The following is a 24,301-nucleotide window of genomic DNA, read 5'->3' on the forward strand; positions in this document are numbered from 1 at the left end:
CAGATATAACTCTATTTAATTTTTTAAAACCGTATATGATTTCTTCATATGGATGCAGTATCATTAATTTTAGCAATATCCTACTGATAAACATTTGGCTCATATCCAAATTTTCACCTCTAGAAACTATGCTACAATGAATAACCGTGTACTTAGATCTCTGAACCCCTCAGTATATGTATATTTCAGTAGGATAAATATATAGACGTTGAATTTCTGGCTCAAAAATTATGAACAGTTAACATTTTAATAGCTATGCAAAACTGTATTGTAAAAAGAGGTTGAACCCTCTTTTTACATTTACTCTTCAACATTTTATGAGTTTATTTCATCTTACTCCACCTACCTTGTATATTATATATCATTACAATCCTTGTGAATCTAATAGGCAAAAACAATTTCCCAATGTTCTTTTAATTTACATTTCTGTAATTTTTAGTGAAGTTGAACCTATTTATACTGGGCTGATCTTCCATTTGTGCTGAAAATAATTTTCCTAGTATTATACATAAATTTCCCAGTATTCCTAGCCACTATTAAAATTAAAAAGTTCATAAAAATGATTTAACCCCCACAGTATCTAAACTGTAGTATTCAAGCCTAATGCATTCACGAGTGAATTCACTGAGCACTTGCTATGCACCAGGCACTCTGTCGGGTTCTGGAATAATCATAAAGAAACAGCCCTGGGACAGACAAGTTGACAGGCATCTTCAATACCGTACGATATGTGCGATAACAAGGTGCAGGATGCTATAGGAACACCTAAGAGGGAAACCCAACACAATCTTGTTTGAGGGGAAGGAAGCACTGAAGCTGAGACCTGACAGATAATAAGGAACTAGAAGTCAGGTAAAAGGAGGAGCAGGAGGCTAGGGAGCTCTGGGCAGAAGCAATATCCCACATAAATAGTGTGTCTAGAGAACTACAAATATTTGAGTATTGCTGAAGCACAGAGTGAAAAGGGGAAGTGGTGAGAGATGAGGCTGGCAAGGAATATGAATTTTATCCTGAGGACAATATGGAACAATGGAATGATTATAAGCAGAAGATTATCATGAACATATTTGCATTGTAGAAGGAACACTGCGGGTGGCTACAATGTATAGAATGTATTAGAAAAGGGCAAGGCAAAAGCTAGGGAGACCCAGGTGGCAGGCTGTTATAGAAATTCAGAAGAGATATCAGTGGCTTCACCAAGGTGGTATCAATAACTATTCATTCAACCAACATTTAGTAATCTACAACATGTCAGGTACTAGGGATAAAATGGCAAACAAAAATAAGACTGCCTTTGTCCTCATGGTCTTTATACTCCGGTCAGGGAGATGGGCATTTATGAAATAATTAGGCATGCAAATCAATTTAGCCAACAAGTGTAATGGATGATGCACGGGTCTAAGAGGCAAAGGGCATTTATAAGAAGACAACCTGACCCAGTTTGGGGCAAGAAAAGAACTTCCTGAAAAGTGATGCTCTGGACTGATATCTGAAGGATGAGTAGGAGTTGCTAGGTAAGGCAGACTATACGTTCAAGAGCCTTGTGGTGAGAGGAAACATGGCACGTATGGAGAGAATGCAGAAATGAGAAGAAAGTATAATGATAAGTTGAGGCTGGAAAGGTAAGTAGGAGCTAGGCCATAAATGAATTCAAAAACTATCAGCAGATGAAACTGGAAGGACTTGGGAGTGGAAATGAGGTATAAGGTAAAGAAACGTATCATACATGATTCCCAGATTCTGAGCTTCTGCAATGGCAGTAGGAAAGAAACGGACCATTTTAAACCATGGGAGATAGAACCCAAAAATACTTTGTAGTTAACTGGATGGCAAATGGTAAGGAAGAAAAGTCAAGGACAATATGTAGATTTCTGGCTTAGGCTATGGATAGATGTATCATTCAACAACATGGAATGTTGGAGACAGAGCAGGTATTAGAGTGTAGAAGAGAATGAATTCAATTTTAGGTACACAATAGGTTGAGGTGTCTGTGGCCAGTAGGGTAGACACAGGTCTTGATTCTGGAGACAGAGCTAACCTGGAAAGAGATTTGGATATCATCAGCATATATACAATAACCGGAGCCATAGGAGTGATTAGATATACGTATCTATATACAGAGCTAAACTATATTTCTGCACTTATTGACTGCTTGCTATAAGAAAACCATTGTACCAGGGCCAGCCTGGTGGCATAGTGGTTAAGCTCGCACGCTCTACTTCGGCAGCCTGGGGTTCACAGGTTCAGATCCCAGGTGCAGACCTATGCACCACTTATCAAGCCATGCTGTGGCAGGTGTCCCACATATAAAGTAGAAGAAGATGGGCACAATGTTAGCCCAGGGCCAATCTTCCTCAGCAAAAAGAGGAAGATTGGCAACAGATGTTAGCTCAGGGCTAATCTTCCTCACAAAAAAAAAAAAAAGAGAAACGCATTGTACTAAATGCTTTAAATAAATGATTTCACTTAAATCTTAAAAGTGTAAAAAATTTATTTTCAATACTACTTTTTTTCTGTGAGGAAGATCAGCCCTGTGCTAATATCTGCCAATCCTCCTCTTTTTTTGCTAAAGAAGACTGGTCCTGGGCTAACCTCCATGCCCATCTTCCTCCACTTTATATGGGATGCCGCCACAGCATGGCTTGCCAAGCAGTGCGATGGTGCACACCTGGGATCCAAACGGGCGAACCCCGGGCCGCCGCAGTGGAGCACGCACACTTAACCGCTTGCACCACCAGGCCGGCCCCTCAATACTACTTTTTAAAAAGGAAACATGGGCACTGAAATATGAAGTGACTTGCTTAAGGTTACATAGCTAGTAAGTAAGACAATTGGGATTTAAACTCTGATCTGTCTGACTCCAAAATCTGTGATATTAATCACTATGCTTGGGCCGGCTCCGTGGCTTAGCGGTTAAGTGCGCGCGCTCTGATGCTGGCGGCCCGGGTTCGGAACCCGGGCGCGCCCCGAGGCACCACTTCTCCGTCCAACGCGAGGCTGAGTCCCACGTACAGCAACTAGAAGGATGTGAACCTATGGCATACAACTATCTACTGGGGCTTTGGGGGGAAAAAAATGAATAAATAAAATCTTTAAAAAAAAAAAAAAATCACTATGCTCAGGAAGAATACGTTGAATGAGAAGAAATAAGTACAGAGATTAGAACTGTGAGAAATGCCAATATTTAAAGTACAAGTAAGAATACAAAAAGACCTCAACAAAACCAGGAACGGTTAGCCAGAGGAAAAGGAAGAAAACCCATGTGATATCATGGAACCCAAGTTAAGAGAAATGTTTCAAGAAAGGAAACATTATTATATATATATTTTTTAAGTTATAAACAAACATACTTTAAATACGTTGGACAGTATTTCATAGTGAATTTTTCAAATTCATTTTTTAAAAATTTGACACAGCACAGATTTTTTACTTGATAATTAGTCCTAAGAAGGACATAATACATTCATGATACCAGTGACAGTGTCCAGGTCGCCAACTTATGAATAAATTATTTTCCAAAAGTTTGTGTGCGTGTACGTGTGTGTGTAATTGTTTAGAATTAAGAAGGCATTTTTCTGATAAAACCTACCTTAAGGAAAAAATTCAATTAAATCAAAATTTAAAAATAAAAATACGGCCGGCCCGTGGCTTAGCAGTTAAGTGCGCGCACTCCGCTACTGGCGGCCTGGGTTCGGATCCCAGGTGCGCACCGACGCACCGCTTCTCTGGCCATGCTGAGGCCGAGTCCCACATACAGCAACTAGAAGGATGTGCAGCTATGACATACAACTATCTACTGGGGCTTTGGGGGGAAAAATAAATAAATAAAGTTTAAAAATAAATAAATAAATAAATAAAAATAAAAATAAACTAACCATTAAAGTTCCCTGGTTAGTCCATAAAATCCCCTATCGCCCATAACGATATGCTACTACTGCTTTTTACCTAAATAGCAGTCACCAGCAGAGGAGAAATTACATGACTCCCAACCATAGAAACTGATTTCATCCACTAAGAGAATTCTCACCCAGCCTTCGCAGCAAGGCAACTCCTCCCTACAAAATAAAACAATAGCTTCTGCAAGACAGCTGCTGCTGAGTGTTCCAAAGCAATGACAGGAGAGGTAAATCAACTACCCTCCAACACTCTTTCACTATTTAGCCTCCATTTGTTTATACTGGGTACAAAGCTAAAGCTACACAATTAGTTAAAACGACACTGGGGAAGATGGTGACAGCATAGTTTTTGAATCTCCAGTTCTCACGTAAAAACAAACAGAGCAACTAGGATAACAAAATTAAATGACAAAACTAAGTGACAAGGCATTTTCATGATTTCTAAAACATGAACAGGTAGGGACAACACCTGTATGTATAGGGGGGAATTTTCTAGTCCTAAGAGCAGATACTCCCTGGAAAGCATAATGGGCCAATTTGAGAACAGCAACTGAAACGGGGGGAGTTTCTGCACATTCAAGGGTGATTGTGAGGAGCCAGAGGTAAGGTCTGAAAGAGGCTGGAGAAGCCTGAGCCCTATATGAACTTTCAAAATTAACAAGCCAATGCTCCCTTGCCAGGACAAAGCCCCACGCTGAGAACAAACTGTTGGACCTAGAATCCAAACTGAGGATGCCAGAGATGACAGAAGCAAAGGAAAGAGAAGATCCAGATAAAAGTGAGGGAAAAGACAGCCAGAGCTCAGAAAGCAGGAGACCTTTTTTTAAAAGCTTTATTGACATATAATTTACAGACTGTATTCTTAAACACTAACAAAAATAACAGTGAAGCTAGAAAACTATTCTGATCCATGCCTCTCCATGTAAAGTTCAGAAAGATTTACTTCATCTAAAAATAAGCAACAGAAAAGATCATGGTTAAATCCCATAGAAAGTAATGGGGGGAGACGGGGAACAGAATAAGAAGCAGGATAATATCCCTACAAATAATGAAAGAGCTCTAGAAAGGCATGCCCACAAAACAGATGAAAAGTACAGCATTGTATTTCTGAATGAGCTATAAGAAAATTTTTAAACGATATATGACAGAACAAGAAAAATCAGAATGAGAAAAACCAATGGGGTGAAATGACTCAAGAAAGAAGTAGAAATAAAAGATAAAGACTTTTTGCAAATGAAGACTACACTGGAAAGAATATAAGATTGAGTAAGCACAACAGATTGTGCCTTAAAAACGGGAAATTTTGAAAACTGAAATAAAGAAAAAGATGAAAAGGGTTTGAGATAAAGTGACAAAGGAGAGAAGAAAAAAGCCAACACATATATAACAAGAGTCTCTCAAGACAAAAACCAAAGCAGACAAACCAAATATCAAAAAATTATAATTCAAGAAAATTTTGCTGAAATTAAAAAAATACATATTTGAAACCATAAATTGAAAGTGCATACTGTGTATCCAGAAAAAGTGACCAAGAACACCACCAAAATATATTCTAATAAAACTGATTTTTTTTTTTAAAAAGTCCTTTGCATTCAGGCAAAAGACCAAATCACTCACAAGAAAAAAAAATATCAGACTGACATCAGACTTTTTACAGTATGCTTTATTCCAAAAACAATGGAAAAATATTTAAGATACTAAAGGAAAGAGAATGTGAACCAAGAATTTTATATTCAGCCAAAACGATTTTCAGGTATAAAGTTACAAACAAGCTATTATCAACAGGCAATACTGTTTCCACGAGCCCTTCCTCAGGAATCTATCAGATAAGTCACAGAAAACAAAAATGACTGCAGAGACACTGACATAAGGACTGATGGTGTTATTATCAATGGACATTAACATCACAAAAAGAGAAAGACCTAGACATTATATAGCTCTTTATGGAAGTACACTACCTATAAAAGTTTTGCTCTAAACAAACAAACACACCTGAATTTTCAGGAAATACAGAAGACAGAGGAACATGTTAAAGGGTATCACAGGAAGGCAATACTCTAGATTATGGAAACATGATTTCTTAAACAACAATAAAAAAGCTACAAGAAAAAAACAGATGAAGGAGGAATCCACAAAGTAAAGATATTTAATGAAATCGCACAATGTAATTTGGATCCAGATTCAAGAAAAGAAACTATAAAAGAAAAAACAAAGCATTTATGAGGCAATAGAGAATCTAAACACTAATTGATATTTGAAGATATTAATTACTATTAATTTTTTAAATGTAATAACAATATTCTGGGTTTTTGAAAATAATCCTTTTCTTTTAGAGACACATAGCCAAATATTTATGAACGTATTAATATGTTATCCAGGGCTTGCTTCAAAATAATTCAGGAGCAGGAAGTGTATGGGCATTTTGATGAAACAGATTAATTGTTGTAGTTGGAGAATGAAAACACAGGGGTTTATTACAAGTCAACTTCTGTATATGTTTGAAATCTTCTACTATAAAAAGTTAAAAGAGGGGGCGGCTGGGTGGCGCAAGCAGTTAAGTGCGCACGCTCTGCTGCGGCAGCCCAGGGTTTGCCGGTTTGGATCCCAGGCGCGCACTGATGCACTGCTTCGCAAGCCATGCTGTGGCGGTGTCCCATAAAAAGTGGAGGAAGATGGGCAGGGATGTTAGCCCAGGGCCAGTCTTCCTCGGCAAAAAAAAAAAAGAGGATTGGCAGATGTTAGCACAGGGCTGATCTCCTCACAAAAAAAAAAAAGAAAAGACAGTTAAAAGAAAAAAGACACATGGATTTAGTATTCTGATCCATTCATTCAATAAATATTTGGATTCATTTTATAACACACTTCTAAAATATTACCCACTCTTACCCATAGAAACTTATTTTGTTTCAACCTTTGTATTTTGAAGATCACATTTGCAAAGTCTTGAAAAAACTTCTGATGAAAATGCATATAATTCCATCCTGAGTTAACAGATTATGAGTGACTGGCTATAACTTCTTTCTGAACGAGACTCAATCTAAGAATGACTATCAAACCTGGCCCACAAAGGATAATGAGCTTTTGTTCAGTGATTCATCCCTATAATCTCAATTAGAGAAAGTATGAAAAAGACTTACCTGTTTTATGTGTGGGTTCATGGCCATTTCAGTTACATTCTTTTTGGTCTCACAGAAAATGATAGCCCTCCCTTCAGACCCACTGTAGACTTGAAGGACATCTCCAATAACTGCTGGCCTCTGAGACCAATGGCACTGGATAGCCAGATGCTTTGAGGAAAGAAAATGTCAAATACGTTTCATTAAAATTATTCAAAAAGATTTCTCTTGTACATTTTTTTCTACCTGTTCAAGAACTGGCCTTCCTAGCAAACAATAAAACAACGATTCTCTCCAACCTCATTTAAAAACAATATACAAATGACCACACATCTATGGACAGCTAATCTTTGACAAAGGAGCCAGGAACATACAACGGAGAAAGGAAAGTCTCTTCAATAAATGGTGTTGGGAAAATTGGACAGCCATACGCAAAAGAATGAAAGTAGACCATTATCTTATACCATACACAAAAACTAACTTAAATTTTTTATTTATTTTATTTTTTGCCCCCAAAGCCCCAGTAGATAGTTGTATGTCATAGCTGCACACCCTTCTAGTTGCTGTATGTGGGACTCGGCCCCAGGATAGACAGAGAAGTGGTGCCTCAATGCGCACCCGGGATCCGAACCCGGGCTGCCAGCATCGCAGCGCGCGCACTTAACCACCAAGCCACAGGGCCGGCCCCACAAAAACTAACTTAAATAGATTAAAGACTTGAATTTAACACTTGAAACCATAAAACTCCTCAAAGAAAATATTGGCAGTATGCTCTCTGACATTGGTCTTAGCAGTATCCTTTCGAATACCATGTCTACTCAGGCAAGGGAAACAAAAGAATAAATAAATGGGACTACATCAGACTAGAAAGCTTCTGCACAGCAAAGAAAACCATCAACAAAACTAAAAGACAACCCATCAACTGGGAGAAAATATTTGCAAATCATATATCTAATGAGGGGTTAATTTCCAAAATATATAAAGAACTCATACAACTCAACACAAAAAAATGATCAACTCAATCAAAAAATGGGCAGAGGAAATGAGTGGACATTTTTCCAAAGAAGATATACAGATGGCCAATAGGCACATGAAAAGATGTTCAACATCCCTAATAATTACAGAAATGCAAATCAAAACTACAATGAGACGGGGCACCTCCGTGGCCTAGTGGTTAAGTTCAGCTTGCTCTGCTTGGGCGGCCCAGGTTCGGTTCCCAGGAGTTGACCTACACACCACTCATCGGTGGCCATGTTGGGGCAGTGACCCACATACAAAAATAGAGGAAGACTGGCAACAGATTTTAGCTCAGGGTGAATCTCCCTTAGCAAAAAAAAAAAAAAAAAAAACTACAATAAGATATCACCTTACAACCATCAGAATGGGTATAATTAACAAGACAAGAAATAGCAAGCATTGGAGAGGATGCAGAGAAAAGAGAATGCTCATACACTGCTGGTGGAAATGCAAACTGGCGCAGCCACTATGGAAAGCAGTATGGAGATTTCTCAAAAAACTAAAAATGGAAATACCATATGATCCAGCTATTAATAGCACTACTGGGTATTTATCCAAAGAATGTGAAATCAGTAATTCAAAAAGATATATGTAGCCCTATGTTCATCAGAGCATTATTCAAAATAGCCAAGACGTGGAAGCAACCCAAGTGCCCATCAACAGATGAATGATAAAGAAGATGCGGTACACACATAGGATGGAATACTACTCAGCCATAAAAAAAAAGACGAGATCATGCCATTTGCAAAAACATGGATGGACCTTGAGGGTATTATGTTAAGCAAAATAAGTCAGACAGAGAAAGACAAATACTGTATGATTTCACTCCTATGTGGAATACTGTATGATTTCACTCCTAAACAAACAAACACATAGATAAGGAGAACAGATTGGTGGTTACCAGAGGTGAAAAGAGTGAGGGGAGGGCAAAGGGGGTGAAGGGGCACATATGTATGGTGACAGATAAAAACGAGACTATTGGTGGTGAACAGGATACAGTCTACACAGAAACTGCAATATAACAATGTACACCTGAAATTTACACAATGTTATAAGCCAATATGACCTCAATAAAATAATTAAAAAAAAAACAATATACCAATGGCCATCAATAGGTGAAAGGATAAACAAACTGTAGTATATTTATACAAGAGAAAACTATTCAGTAATTAAAAGGAACCAACTACTAATACATGCAACAATACGGATGAATCTCAAAACATATACTGGGTGAACGAAGCCTTATAGAAAAAGAGTACACACAGATAATTCCATTTACATGAAGTTCTAGAACAGGCAAAACTAGTCTATGGTGGAAAAAGAATCAGAACAGCAGTTGTCTCTGGATGGGGACTGACTAGCCAGTGGCATGAGGGAACTTTCTGGGATGATGGTAATATCCTATATTTTGATAGTGGTGTGGGTCACACATTTATGAATTTGTTAAAACTAAGCAAATGTACACTTAAAATTTTACATTTCATTGTATGTAAATCTTATTTTAAAAACTATAAACATTGGAGCTGGTCCCGTGGCCTAGTGGTTAAGTTCAGAGCACTCCACTTCGGCAGCCCAGTTTCTCAGGTTCAGAGCCGGGGTGCAGACCTACACCACTCATCAGCCATGCTGTGGTGGTGACCCACATATGATATAGAGGAAGACTGGCACAGATGTCAGCTCAGGGCTAATCTTCCTCAAGCAAAAAGAAAAAAAAGGAAGATTGGCAACACATGATAGCTCAGGGCGAATCTTCCTCAACAACAAAAAAAGTTAGTATTATATGGATGAACCTCAAAAACATCATGCTAAGTGAAAGAAGCCTGACAAAAGGAAGTCACATGCTGTATTATTACATTTATATGAACTATCCAGAATAGGTAAATTCATAGAGACAGAAAGCAGACTGGTGGTTGCTAGGGGAAGTGGGGAATGGGGAGTAACTGCTTAGGTGTTACAGGGTTTCCTTTTGGGGTGATGAAGTGTTTTGGAAGTAGAAGCAATGGTTGTACAACATCATGAATGTACTAAATGACACTGAATCGTACAATTCAGAATGGTAAATTTGTTATGTGAATTTCACCACAATAAAAAAATTGTAAATACTGAGCTCCAGTTAAAGATAGGCATGCTAAAATACTTACGGGAAGTATACTGATTTCTGCAATTTGAAATGAATCAAAAAATAAGATAGATATAGGGATGGGTAGATATGTGATAAAACAGAGTAAAATATTAATGGCAGAATCTAGCTGGTGGGTATATGCATGTTCACTCTAAAATTCTTCCAAATTTTCAGTGTTTGAAAATTTTCATGATAAAATGTTGGGAAAAAACATAATGTACATTTTATTTTATTTTATTTTACTTTTTTTTGTGTGTGTGTGAGGAAGATCAGCCCTGAGCTAATATCCATGCTAATCCTCCTCTTTTTGCTGAGGAAGACCGGCTCTGAGCTAACATCTATTGCCAATCCTCCTCCTTTTTTGTCCCCAAAGCCCCAGTAGATAAGTGTATGTCATAGTTGCACATCCTTCTAGTTGCTGTATGTGGGACGCGGCCTCAGCATGGCCAGAGAAGCGGTGCGTCGGTGCGTGCCCGGGATCCGAACCCGGGCCACCAGTAGCAGAGCGCGGACACTTAACCGCTAAGCCACAGGGCAGGCCCCATAATGTACATTTTAAATCTGTGCATTTTAACATATATCGCAATAAAATTGTTTTTAAAACATAACACATAGTAACTATAGAACACCTAGAAAACAGAGAAAAGCACAAAGAAGAAAACTAAGAATCATTTGTACCACGTACAACAGCCTTGCTTCTTCCCCTACTCTCAAAGAAGAAAAAAGAAAAAAGAACTTGAATCTGAACCAGCCTCACAATCTAACCATCAACTCACAAGAAAATGAAGGCAGGGGCCGGCCTGGTGGCGCAAGCGGTTAAGTGTACGCGCTCCACTGCAGTGGCCCGCGGTTCCCCGGTCTGGAACCCAGGCAAGCACTGACGCACTGCTTGTCGAGCCATGCTGTGGCGGCGTCCCATATAAAGTGGAGGAAGATGGGCATGGATGTTGGCCCAGGGCCAGTCTTCCTCAGCAAAAAGAGGAGGATTGGCAGATGTTAGCTCAAGGCTGATCTTCCTCACAAAAAAAAAAAGAAAAGAAAATGAAGGCAGAGGAACGTGTTAAGTAACACCACAGGGTTGCCAATAGCAAAACTGAGACAGTGGGAAACTTGCAGGACAAATGATGATTCTTTTCAAGAAAAAATTGCAAGGAAAAAAAGGACAGAGGAACCTGTAGACTATAAAAGATTTAAGACATATATAAATAACCAGCAGCAATGTAAGGATCTTATTTGGATCCAGATTCAAACAAACTATTAGACAACTGGGCAATGTGGACAATAGATATTTAATATTAAAGAATTACTGTTTTTTCCTACTGTGATAGTAACTTTGAGGTTTTTTGTTTGTTTTTTTAAGAGCCCATATCCTTTTAAAAATATATACAATTACATGAAAGATGAAACGATGACTGGATTGCTTCAAATATAGGGATGAAGAATGTATAGAAAGGGGGTATAGAAAAGATCATTGTTCAAGCCTGGTGATGGGTACATCAGATCCCTTATACTATTCAATTCTTGTACATGTTTGAAAATGTCCTTAATAAATTTTCTTTCACTGGTACATTTTGTGTTCTTATTGTAAAACTTTCAGCCATTACAAAAGATACAAAGCTTGCTTTCACCATCCTGTACTACAATAGTCCTCTTTCCCAGAAGTAATCATCACATTACTTTGATGTTTATCCTTCCAATCCATCTTTGTACATTTAAGTAAATACCTTAAGAACTCATTTAGCATTATTTGTGTATTTTTTTAAAAAATAGTATGATTTTGTACATATCATTTTGTAATTTGGTTTTTATCACTCAAATTCATTCTTTTCAACCATTACATTGTATTTACAAATTATACTATTGTTCATTTAACTTATTTTTTATCTACATATACATATATGTACATCTATTAAATGGAAAAGCGACATATACAGAGGTGACTTTAAATAATGCAAATATTACCTTTAATCTTTTTTTTTTTTTTTAAATACTATTAAATTTTCATGGAGTCAAAATTATCAACCTTTTCCTTTATGGTGTATCTTCTTCAGGACTTTATGTTTAGAAAAGCCTTCCCTTTCCTGAAATCAAACGACTGTTCTTCTACATCTGCTTCAACTTATTTTATGGCTTAATTTTTAAAAATCTTTTGGGAATATTTTTGGTACAGGGTATGAGATGAGGATCTAACTTTTTTTCACCTAAGCTTTAACAAATTATCCCAGCACTATTCTTTTTGAAATGGTATGAGTCGTCTCCTTTGCCACATTCTACATACTTTAATTCTGTCTCTATGGCTGCTTGTATATCTCCCGTTAGGACTTGCCTGTTGACATACTTTCCCCCCCTATTTATTCTATTCTGCTCCTCAGTCTCAGACTAGAAATTAATAGGTATCTTATTGACTAAGGGCAAAAAGGAGAGATTTGGCCTGAACTGGTAACTAAAACATAAGTTTAGCTTCAACAAATTTCAAAATACCAACTAAAAGCTAAAATCTATCATGCTGGAAAGCTACTTACTTCCACAGTAGTTGCAGCCTTTTGAGTCATTTTTCCAACAAGGTCAACCTGTTCATATCTGGATTTCATGTATTTTTTTGCAACTTTGTATACCCACTGTGGGCAAGTTGCAGAAAAAAGTAAAGTCTGAGGATTGTCTTCAGAATCTTAAATAAACAAAAAGAATTCAAACGCTTTCTTAATATCCCATGGTGTAGTCAGCTCTCAAAAATCCCCCCAGACTTCAAAGAAATAATGAAAAATTTAAAACTTGGAGTGAATTTTGGACATACAAACTTCAATGCAATTATTAAAATTTTCAACTTTCAAAACTGGGGGAAAAATATGAAGAAAACTAAACCCAGAAGGAAGGTGAGAATTTAGATGGAACAATGAGCAAAGAAATCAGTAAAATGAGTTAGTAAATCTAACTACTGACTTTAAAAATGTAATACATGGAAGAAAGCATAGAAAGCTAAGAACATAGTGAAAGTATGCTACTGTACTTTCTTGTTCAAGAAGAGAACAGATACCAAATAACTTTAATTTTGTTAGAACACTGGAGACAATGTAATAAAAATTATGAAATAAAAAATTCATAAGCTTTTCAAGAAAAGAATAACTGCTAATGTGCTTATTTTGAATTAGGATATACCAGTTTTGTAGGATTCGTGGATAATATCTTCAACTTGTTCAGCAAAGCCTAAATCTAACATTTGATCCACTTCATCAAGGACAACATGACGCAGTTTAGAAAGATCTAATCGGCCGCTCTGTAGATGATCTTTGATACGACCAGGGGTCCCAACCAAGATGTCAATACCATTTCGAATATGATTAACTATGAGAGGAGAGAAATACCAGTAACTCGTAAAAATCAAATACATATTATCACACTATTTCTTTATATTTAAGTAGCAAATAGATCTTTGTACTACTAACACACATATTTACTCACTTTGGCTTTGATATGATGTTCCACCATAAAAACATGCCACGCTGAGTTTCCTAGTTATATCTTTGAAGTCTTTGGCTACTTGGTTTGCCAGTTCCCTTGTAGGAGCCAAAACAAGTACCTGAGCAAGAGGTTTAAAAAAACAAAAAGATACTTTTCTATAGATTATTCAAACCGAGAAGATCTTTTTTTTAAGATGTATTTAAAACTAGGAATCTCGGGGCCGGCCTGGTGGCGTACTGGTTAAGTTTGCCCGTTCCGCTTCGGCGGCCCGGGGTTCACCAGTTCAGATACTGGGCGCGGAAATACACACTGCTCACCAAGCCATGCTGAGGCGGCATCCCACATACAGCAACTAGAAGAACGTACAACTATGACATACAACTATCTACTGGGGCTTTGGGGAGAAAAAAGGAAAAAAAGGAGGAAGATTGGCAACAGACGTTAGCTCAGGGCCAATCTTCCTCAAAAAAACAATAAATAAAATAAAATAAAACTAGGAATCTCAACATTAATGTCATAGTATTTAAAAACAGACAGCACAGGGCCGGCCCTGTGGCTTGGTGGTTAAGTGCGCGCGCTGCGATGCTGGTGGCCCGGGTTCGGATCCCGGGTGCGCATCGAGGCACCACTTCTCCGTTCATCCTGAGGCCGAGTCCCGCATACAGCAACTAGAAGGATGTGCAGCTACGACATACAACTATCCACTGGGGCTTTGGGGGGAAAAAAATAAAATAAATAAAATCTTTAAAAACAGACAGCACAAATAACAAGAACAATGGCTTGTATTTATTAAATCTTCCCTTACTTTCTTCAGGTCTCTTTTCAAATCTCACTTTCTCAATGAGGTTCCTAACCCTTTTCATATCCTCCCACCCCTGCTTAACTGTTTCTCCTTAGTACTTATACCATATAAAATAATTATATTTTACTTATTTGCTTATTTTCTGTCTCACCCACTAAAATGTAAGCTCCATAAAGGCAGGGATTTATATCAGTTTGAGTTAACTGTATTCTTTGCACTTCAAACAGTGCCTGGAACAGAATAGATGCTCAAAATAATTGTTAAATGAATGAATGAATGTTCACCATGTGCCAGGCACTAGTGCTTTACATGAGTTATCTAATTCGATCCTCACGAAAACCCTATGAGGTGGCATTATTATTCCAATTTTACAGATGAGGAACATGAGTCTTAGAGAAGTTAAGAGTCTTGCCCAAGATCAAATAGCTAGAAGTGGTGGAGCCAGAATCTCCAGTAATGTCCTTCTAACATAAAAACTTCTTTAAGGCAGAGTTGGGACTATGTCCTATTTCTATTACTTGCAGTCTTTCCTAATTTCACTTAAGAAACAGAACTCTATAAAAAAGATTTGTCCTGTTGGTCAACCTAATCCAAGACCACTATGATTTAAATATATTCGGGGCCAGCCCAGTGGCACAAGCAGTTAAGTGCGCGCACTCTGCTGTGGCAGCCCGGGGTGCGCCGGTTCAGATCCCTGGCATGCAACGACGCACTGCTTGGCAAGCCATGCTGTGGCGGCGTCCCATATAAAGTGGAGGAAGATGGGCACAGATGTTAGCCCAGGGCCAGTCTTCCTCAGCAAAAAAAGAGGAGGATTGGCAGATGTTAGCACAGGGCTGATCTTCCTCACAAAAAATAAATAAATAAATAAGTAAATAAATAAATATATTCATACAGTTGTGCGCTGCATAACGACATTTTGGTCAACGATGACCACATATCTGACAGTGGTCCCATAAGATTAGTACCAAACAGCCTAGGTGTGTAGTAGGCTATACCATCTAGGTTTGTGCAAATACACTCCATGACGTTCGCACAACAAAATCGCCTAATGACGAGTTTCTCAGAATGTGTCCCCGTCATTAAGCAATGCATGATGTATGTAACTTTACTTTCATACTGTAATACCATTTAGGAGTCTCAAAGAACAAATTACTTTTAGTCACCTATCTGTTCAAATTTTGATGCTTATTTTTTTTCTTCACTTTATGAACCTTAAAGTGAACACAGGTTCTAAAAAGGTCAAATTTTAGGCTAAAATTTCACTAGGTCCTCTCTGTTCTTTACTGCTGATAAATTAAGACAGAGCTCCAGTACCCCAATAACATAGGGACTAGCAATATCACTTCCGTAATATTCTTCTTAAAGTCAACCAATGAAATAAATGATACTGATTATTTACTAAACAACCAAATTAATGAGTATCTATTTAGCAAATTCATTGTTTAAAACCAAAAGTCAGGACCAAAAAAGGAGAAGAAAAAAGCCACTAAATATACTAATTGTAAATACTCCTAAAATTGGATATGCTGGCTTCATAATATACAGTTATAAAGACATCTATGGATCCATACACATTACATGCATATGCAATAACTACTTCACTTTAGCTTTACTTGAGATTTCTTTATGTTAAAAATTAACAAATTTTTGCTTTAGGACCCAAATTTTTGCTTTATACCACAGGGCTAACTTTTCTATCTTGGGAGAACTTGAACTTAAGACCAGTATACTCTTTCTTTCTCTCTCCATTAAAGTAATGTTTAAACCTTTTACTCCCTATAATTGTTACCTTTGGTGAGCGGCTTTTTTTAATCATCTCTTGATTTCTTTGGAGTCTTTCAATCAAGGGAATGGCAAAAGAGAATGTCTTTCCTGTTCCTGTCCGTGCTTGAGCAATTAAATCTTTTCCTTCATATACAGGACCAAAGGTCTTAACTTGAATAGGAAAGAGATATGTTACCCCTCGACCTGTAAAACAAGATTTCATTGAAATACTTATTTAAGACTAGCATTAGGAAAAAATATATTTATTTGAAAATGACAATCCTGATTCCTCAACGTCTGCCTAAAGATACACCACCACTATAGTAACATTTATAGTTATTCCCACCCCAAAGAGGAATTATTAAAAAAAAAACTGGTCTCAACTTTTGACAAATACAAATATTCTTTAAAGTTAAAATAGGTCAGAATACCAAAAAGGATGATGCATAAATAACTTCAACTAAAGAAAAGTGATTTCTCTACGTTTTCTATATTCTCCTTTTGGTCAGAAAAGGCACAAGAGTTTTTATAAAATCTAATTGTAGATTTTCAACTGCATATCCATTAAAATTCATAGTACCTTTCAGAAGCTTTATAGTCTCTTCAGAAATAGGAAAATTGGAGAAGGCCCCTTCTTTCTGCTCTCGTGTTAGGGTCTGTCAAAATGAAATCAAAGTTCTAACTAATATAGTTCATATTTGACTAGGTATTTAGAAGCTTTTACTCATTTACTGTTTTTAGTTTTACTACATGAGCTAACACATTGACTTTAGCTAGTACTTGCAAAAACTGTATACATTAACTTCAAGATAAATTAGTGAGAAATTCTTTTAATTTTAGAAGTATCCCTTTAAACAGTAAGCTTACTTAATACATTTCCCATGATACATTTAAAAATGATTAATTCACAAATAAAACTCACTTTAGAAATACAGCTACTACCTAAATCAAAATATATTTCCATTTGACTAAGATATTACAAAAGAGTTATTTAATAATCTAAATCATATTAACAGACACAGACAATATTAATTACAAAGATTAACACAAGCCTACAAACCAGCCCTAACAGAAATTACACAATGAGGAAAGTAAATTATTTCCAAAAATAAACTTAAAAAAGTTGTTCTATGGCTCTAAAAAACATTTTTTAGGTCACTAATACAAGGAAAAGTTCCTGTAAGCTTGAAAATTTCTTTAACATATATACTGGTTAGCATGACCTTATCACTTAAAATCTATTGAAAACTTAGTGTACTAATCAATGTATATATAGAACAAAAACAATATATCTACTTGTAAACTTTATTATTGGTGTGTTTAAAGAAAGTAGTTCCAAAACCACTTACAATAGCAGTTTTCAAACCAGGGACCAGATAAAAGACATGATATTGAATTCAAATTGTAAACCATTTAAGCAAACCTCAATGCTGTTATCTTTTTAAGATTAAAAGAAAAAATTGTTATTACAAAAGCAATACACTTTCATTGTAGAAATTTTAGAAACCATATATTAACAGAAAGAAATAAATTATCTATAATCCGGTCAACTAAAGCCACATTTAAAACACACACTCCTCCAATCCTCACTCTATGCCCATATAAATTTTTTAAAATGAAGTCATACTGTACATACTGTTTTGTAATATGCTTTTTTCACTTAATAAGATACATTAAATACCTTTCTAACATTCTTCTATGCCCTTTAGGATAGATGTATTCTACTGCATGGACATAGCATATTTTATTAAACCAACGACCTACTATCAGACATTTAGGATGTTTTAATTTTTTGCTATTATCAACAACGTCACTGTGATAAGAGTACTTATTAATACATCTCTGCACACCTCATGATTATCTTCTTAGGAGGATAAATTCCTAGAAGTAGAATTCCTGAACTCTAACATGATCTAAACAAAATAATAAACAGTTAAGCCTATTATTATACAGAGCATTGTATCAGGCATAATCCCAACAGAACAAGAGGCAACCACATTCCACTACTAGCACATACAGATTTATAGGGCCTTATTTAGATCAACGCTCTAACATATGTGCTTCCCAACAAATATCAAATTCACAAACAAAAAAAACACCGCACTGCAAGGCAAGGATTCAACGTCTTTTCCCAAAGCTCCCCAAAGATTACACATCAAATTAAGCTCAAATGTATTTAAATTATCAGCAACTATCAGATTTTAAAAATATAAAGAATTATTAATTACCAAGAATTATTAAGAATATCAAAGTGGTTTCTTCTGAAGACCTGAGTAATTTACTGACAATCCATAATACCTAGATAAACCTATGAGCTCTGCTAGAAGAAAAGTGTAAGAACAAGTTAAACAAATTCTGTGCCAAAAAATATCTAGTCTAACGGGTACTGGCAAAAGCAATGGGTCCAGGAAGGCAGATTTCATACTAAGCATGTTTTCTACACCTCTCAAAAAATTAATACCCAGGAGAATAGATTTCTTCAGATCATTTTTATGTTTCATTTCTGTTTTAAAAATGCAAACAGCAGGCCGGCCCCGTGGCTTAGCGGTTAAGTGCACGCGCTCCGCTACTGGTGGCCCCGGTTCGGATCCCGGGCGTGCACCAACGCACCGCTTCTCCGGCCATGCTGAGGCCGCGTCCCACGTACAGCAACTGGAAGGATGTGCAGCTATGACATACAACTATCTACTGGGGCTTTGGGGGAAAAATAAATAAACAAAATTAAAAAAAAAAAAAATGCAAGCAGCTTTAGGATTGAGTTACAATAGGACCTAAAGATCATGTTGCTATTGTTAAAGAAGCAGAAAAAGCAGAAGGCAAAATACACAAAGTCACGAGGCCTTCTGTACCTTGTTTCAGGCAGTCAGAAGTCAATTCATGAGTACTGGTAGGGACTGAAATAACCATAAGGAAAGCAAGTAGGGGACCATCAATAAGCAACTTGGAAAAACTGTTCAGGAATCCAAAAGTACAGGAAAGGTTTAAATTTGACCATCCCCCACCTCCACCCCAATAAAAAGGCAATACAATGAAAGAAACAACGAACAAAGGAAAAAATGCTCAGGTTTCAGCTGTCCAGACTCCCTGGTCCAACTGAAAGTACTGGACCCTAAGCAGGAAATATTATAGAATCAATTCTAATTAGTCTAAAAAATCAAATTTGCCTGTATTTCAAGGATAATGTCAAATGCAAAACAAAAAGTGTCCATACCTCTTCTAATTTATTATCACTTGATTTATGAGTAGAACTATCTAAGGATGACACTCGTTTTGATTTTTTTTCATATTCATCAATATCTCCATTTGATAGATCTTTTCTTCTTGACTTCTGAGTTTTAGAAAATTCATCTGAAAGTCTATTACATCCTTCTTCGGTGTCTCCATTTAGCTTCTCTTTCATTTTAACTTTTTTGGGCTTCGGAGCATCCAGGTCATCTGCAACACCATTTTCTCTCGTTTCTGATTTCTCGTCTGAGTCATAATGGTGCCTTGACTTCCTTCTATCACTCTGTGGAAAAACAAAGCAATGACAAGAAGGTCACAAGGTCTCCTTTTAAGACTCTTGATAAGTTAGAGCATGACCCCCCCAACCAGCAAAGCTCAATCTACCATTATCTTGAAAAGTTACCTGGTAAAATCCAGACTGGTTGCTAATGCCAAGGCTAAGACTCACCTACTGCTTTCTTTCTCATCCCAATTCTAATATTCTCAAGACTTGGCCTCTAGCCCTTCCCCAATCCCATCATAACATATGAGGGAAATTAAAATAGTTCCTTTTCAGTGGCCGGCCCTGTGGCCTAGTGGTTAGGTTCTGCACGCTCCGCTTTGGCAGCCCAGGTTTCGTTCCCGGGTGCCGATCTACACCACTTCGCAGCGGCCATGCTGTGGTGGCAACCCACGTACAAGATAGAGGAAGACCGGCACAGATGTTAGCTCAAGGCAAATCTTCCTCAGCAAAAAAAATAGCTCCTTTTCAGAAAAAGAATGAGAACCCAAGATTTATAAATTAAAAAACAAACAAAAACTCCCAATATCTCCAAGAGAAAAAAATTAATATTTATTGAGTACCTACCCAGCATGTGTAATGTGTTTTCGGCTTATCTTGTTTAAATCTTCATAACAACCCTATAAGGGAAGTACAGGTCCATAATCCCTTATCCGAAATTCCGATATCCATAAAGCTCTGAAAACCGAAAGTTTTTTTGTAACTTATTTGGAGACAAAACCTTACCTGACCTGAACTCATTTGGTGGCAAAATCTGACTTGAACTAATGTGAGGCTATTTATAATTTTTATTTATTCCACTTAGTATGAATATTCATATTTAATATTAAGATGTTTGATTACAGGTTGGGGGCCCCAAACCCTACTGGGGTGTTACCTTTCTATAAAAATCCCCACAATTCTGAATTTCAAAACACATCTAGCCCCAAGGATTTTGGATAAGGGATAGCGAACCTGTATCACCTCTGCCATTTTACAGAGGAAGAAATAGAAGTTCTTAGAGGTAAGTAACTTGCCAAAGACCCACATGTGGGATTTCCTGCAAGTAGAAATGTTAGAAATCAAGCCCTGTCCGACTTGAAAGCCCACGCTCTTTTCACATCGTGCCTCCTCCCTGAACTCTGATAATTAAGACGTTAAAGAAAAACCAAACCAAACAAAATTATATAATTCACATAAAACTCCAACTGTTAGACTCCCATGGAAAGACAAGTATATTAGTAATCCTGGAAAATTTTTTAAGGTTTTTTAAATTTAGTTAATACAACTTAAAAAAAAAAGACTATTCTGCAACTTTAGTTTTTTGTTTGGTTTTGGGTTTTTTTGGCGAGGAAGATTGGCTCTAAGCTAACATCTGTCACCAATCTTCCTCCTTTTGCTTAAGGAAGATCGTCCCTGAGCTAACATCTGTGTCAGTCTTCCCCCATTTTGTATATGGGATGCCACCACAGCACGGCTTGACAAGCTGTGCACAGGTCCGCACCCAGGATCCGAATTAGCAAACCCTGGGCCACCAAAGTGGAGCACAAGAACTTAACCACTACGCCACGGGGGTGGCCTCTGCAACTTCAGTTTTAAAACATCAAACTGGTGACAAGTGTTTTAATATTTGCAGAGAGCAAGACATGATTTGGAAATTTAGCATTTCGAAATTACTTGGTTAAATGTTCAAAATAAATTAGATAGTAGTGACTAGTGATGATAAAAACTACCACCACCAAAATTTTCACCATGATTTACACAATTTTTACAGCGTGCTTTCACATACAATTTTCTCATCCATAAAATAGTTGTTGTGAAAACTGAATTAACACATGTGAAAATGCTTTGTAAACAAAGCATTTGTTACATTTGTAAAGCATTAAAACTGTACATTAATGTAAGTTATAGTCATATGCTACATCATCTGATCTTTAGTTAACCAAACTAGCCTACATCTCCCCAAACCAACAGGCTCTATAGAAAAACAAGGTTATTTATAGAGCTAGCCTTGGGGTTTGAACTACTCCTGGGCCCTGCACTTCAGGGAGATGAAGCAAGGTAAAGTGAGACCTCTAGGTCCAAACCCAGCAATATCCCAAGGTGATGAAATACGTTGTTCCACATCAGATCCACAGTGTTTGACACTCTCCCCTTACTTAGCTTCCATGACACTCTATATTCGCTCCTTATCCTCTTACCTCTATCCTCTTCAGTGGTTCTTCTGCCTCCTCCTTCTGTGGACACTCTTTAAGTCTCTTTACATACACTTTCATACCATTTTCATGGTTTCAATATACACTTCCAGCATCCTTCCTCACCTGTACCCCAGTTCTGAGAACCTAAAGTCCAGCTCCATATCTCAACATATCCAAAACCAAAGTTATCTTCATCTCGATGCCAGATCACTATCTGAATGCTCTATTTCTTTTTTGTGTTTTTGCGAGGAAGATCAGCCCTGAGCTAACATCTGCCAATCCTCCTCTTTTTTTGCTGAGGGAGACTGGCCCTGGGCTAACATCCATGCCCATCTTCCTCCACTTTATATGGGACGCCGCCACAGCATGGCTTGACAAGCAGTGCGTTGGTGCATGCCCGGGATCCGAACCGGCGAACCCCGGGCCACCGCAGTGGAGCACGTGCACTTAACCGCTTGCGCCACCAGGCCGGCCCCTGAATGCTCTATTTCTATTAGCTGGAATTCCAATCTGTTTCCAAATCTTTAGTTATCTTTCATAGTTAAAGAAAATTCAAGTACTGCTGGAGAATCTACAGTGTGAAAGCCATCAATTTACAAGAATATAGTGAAATGTAAGGATGGACAAAGATATGGTCATTTCCCTCAAGAATCTTTGGGAAAGAGGCACAGAGGAAAAATGAGCTAATTTTGTAAGACAGCACATAATAAATGCCCATCGAATGATAAAGATAGCATTGGAACAAAACTTCAAAGGGGAATAAGATTACTGTACTTATACACTACAGTGGTTAGAACACACATAAACTAAACCTTGACAGACAGACAGGATTTGGATGTAAAAGGAGAGACAAGCATTTCAGGAGGAGCCAAAATTAAAATAACTGCTTGGTGATTCCACTTACATAAGTTATCTAGAGTAGCCAAATGCATAGAGACAGAAAGTAGAATGGTGGTTGCCAGGGGCTGAGGAGATGGGGCACAGAGAGGGGACACAAAGTTTGGGAGGATGAAAAAGTTCTGGAGATGAATGGTGGTGATGGCTGCAGAACAATGTGAATGTACTTTATGCTACAAAACTGTACACTTTAAAATAAAGTCGTAAATTTTACGTTATGTGTATTTTACCACGATACAAAAATTAACTGCTTGGCTGAAATGGCAAGTTTACCTTGGTGATATGGTGGAAGGGTAGGTTCTGCTCTCTGGAGCTATATATAATATTTTCATCCTTTTGTCAAATGTCAGCTTTGGAATACCGCTTCCTTACCCTCCAAAGCTCCATTTTCTTTTCTGTAAGTCCCTCTTTCTTTTGAGGAGTGGGATGGGAAGTCTCTACAACTCTTTTACAGGCTCCTTGGTGCCCAGCAAAGAGTCTGGCACAAATTAGGCTCAATAAATACTACTTGTGGATTGAATGAAAATACTAACAGTAAAGGCCATTAATAATACAACCCACATGATCTCCATCACAACCGAATCCCGGCAACGATTGCAGTGACACTTTTTCTTAAGCCTCTACAGATTAGTTACCGAGGTTTGTAAAGCTAAGATCGCTTTCCCCAAGACTCTCGCACACAGGACAGGGTGACGGAGAAGTAACACATATTCAAGACAATCCTTTTTCTTAATCATCTTCTAAGACGGCCAGTGAGAATCAAATGACAGGCCTCGCTGCTTAAGGAAGAAGAGGAAAGAAAGATTCCGCGACGGGAGTTTGAGTTTGCCCATCTCATAGGCGCCGACGGGAAGGTTTGAGGGACCACGGGAGGCCGGGCCAAAACCTAGTGCCGCCCTTCTCCAGGTTGAGGGTGTGGAGGTGGAAACGGCCCAGGAGCGACCTCAGAGGGACAAGGGCGGCGCGAGGGGAGGCCCTCGGATTCTCCGGCCCAGTTGTGACAGGCCTCCAGGGACAGCTCCCCTCCCCGCCCAAACCGGCGCAGCCCCAAAAGGAGGTGCGGCCCATCCTCCGCGCACCTTTTGCCTCTCCTTCCTCTGGCTCTCGGTCTCCTCCAAGGGTGCCTCCAGCTCCATAATGTCCCCCCAGAGGAGTTTCCCAGGCATCATTCGCCGCCGCCGCCGCCGCCGCCGCCGCCTCCCTCTAAGCAAGGCGGCCACAACCACCTACTGGCAGCGACGGCGTAAAAGGAAGCGGGGGCAGGGCGGCCGCCCGGCCAGGGCCGTGCGTCACTTCCGGGGCACGCACCGCACGGCGGGGGAAAATAACCCCGGACACTCTGTTTAAATTCTTCTCTTGCGACGCAATCTCCCAGCCAATGAGTGTGAGCGGTCTCGACTGGTCCACCCTTGTTCTGAAGTGATTGGCTTCTAGAGTAAAACCCTGGCCAATCGCCATAAAGGACGCACGAACTGATTAGCATAAAATGATTGGGGGGGCGGGTTCTCTTTCTGTCCTCCTACCCCGCTTGAAACATTTCTCC

The 24,301-nt window shown here is 38.2% G+C and overlaps 1 protein-coding gene across 3 annotated transcripts in view; it reads right to left on the reverse strand.

Annotated features, from left to right (window-relative positions):
• DDX50 (DExD-box helicase 50) overlaps positions 1–23,984 on the reverse strand; it is a 38,700-nt gene extending 14,716 nt beyond the window's left edge. The window contains exons 1-8 of one of the 3 annotated variants that reach the window (XM_087432107.1): positions 23,838–23,984; positions 19,391–19,687; positions 16,760–16,835; positions 16,205–16,383; positions 13,611–13,728; positions 13,308–13,493; positions 12,674–12,819; positions 7,034–7,183 (exon numbers count right to left, since the gene is read on the reverse strand). In XM_087432107.1, the coding sequence (XP_087288233.1) occupies positions 7,034–7,183; positions 12,674–12,819; positions 13,308–13,493; positions 13,611–13,728; positions 16,205–16,383; positions 16,760–16,835; positions 19,391–19,687; positions 23,838–23,927 (1,242 nt within the window). In that variant the 5' untranslated portion in view covers positions 23,928–23,984. Of the gene's footprint in view, positions 1–7,033; positions 7,184–12,673; positions 12,820–13,307; positions 13,494–13,610; positions 13,729–16,204; positions 16,384–16,759; positions 16,836–19,390; positions 19,688–20,251; positions 20,363–23,837 lie in introns of those variants that run through there. The other 2 variants (XM_004427049.2, XM_087432108.1) reach the window with 2 other exon arrangements.
• Between the last annotated feature and the right edge of the window lie 317 nt (positions 23,985–24,301).

This window comes from Ceratotherium simum, chromosome 6, assembly GCF_057802395.1.
Source record: "Ceratotherium simum simum isolate JZ-2026a chromosome 6, ASM5780239v1, whole genome shotgun sequence".
Classification (NCBI taxonomy): domain Eukaryota; kingdom Metazoa; phylum Chordata; class Mammalia; order Perissodactyla; family Rhinocerotidae; genus Ceratotherium; species Ceratotherium simum.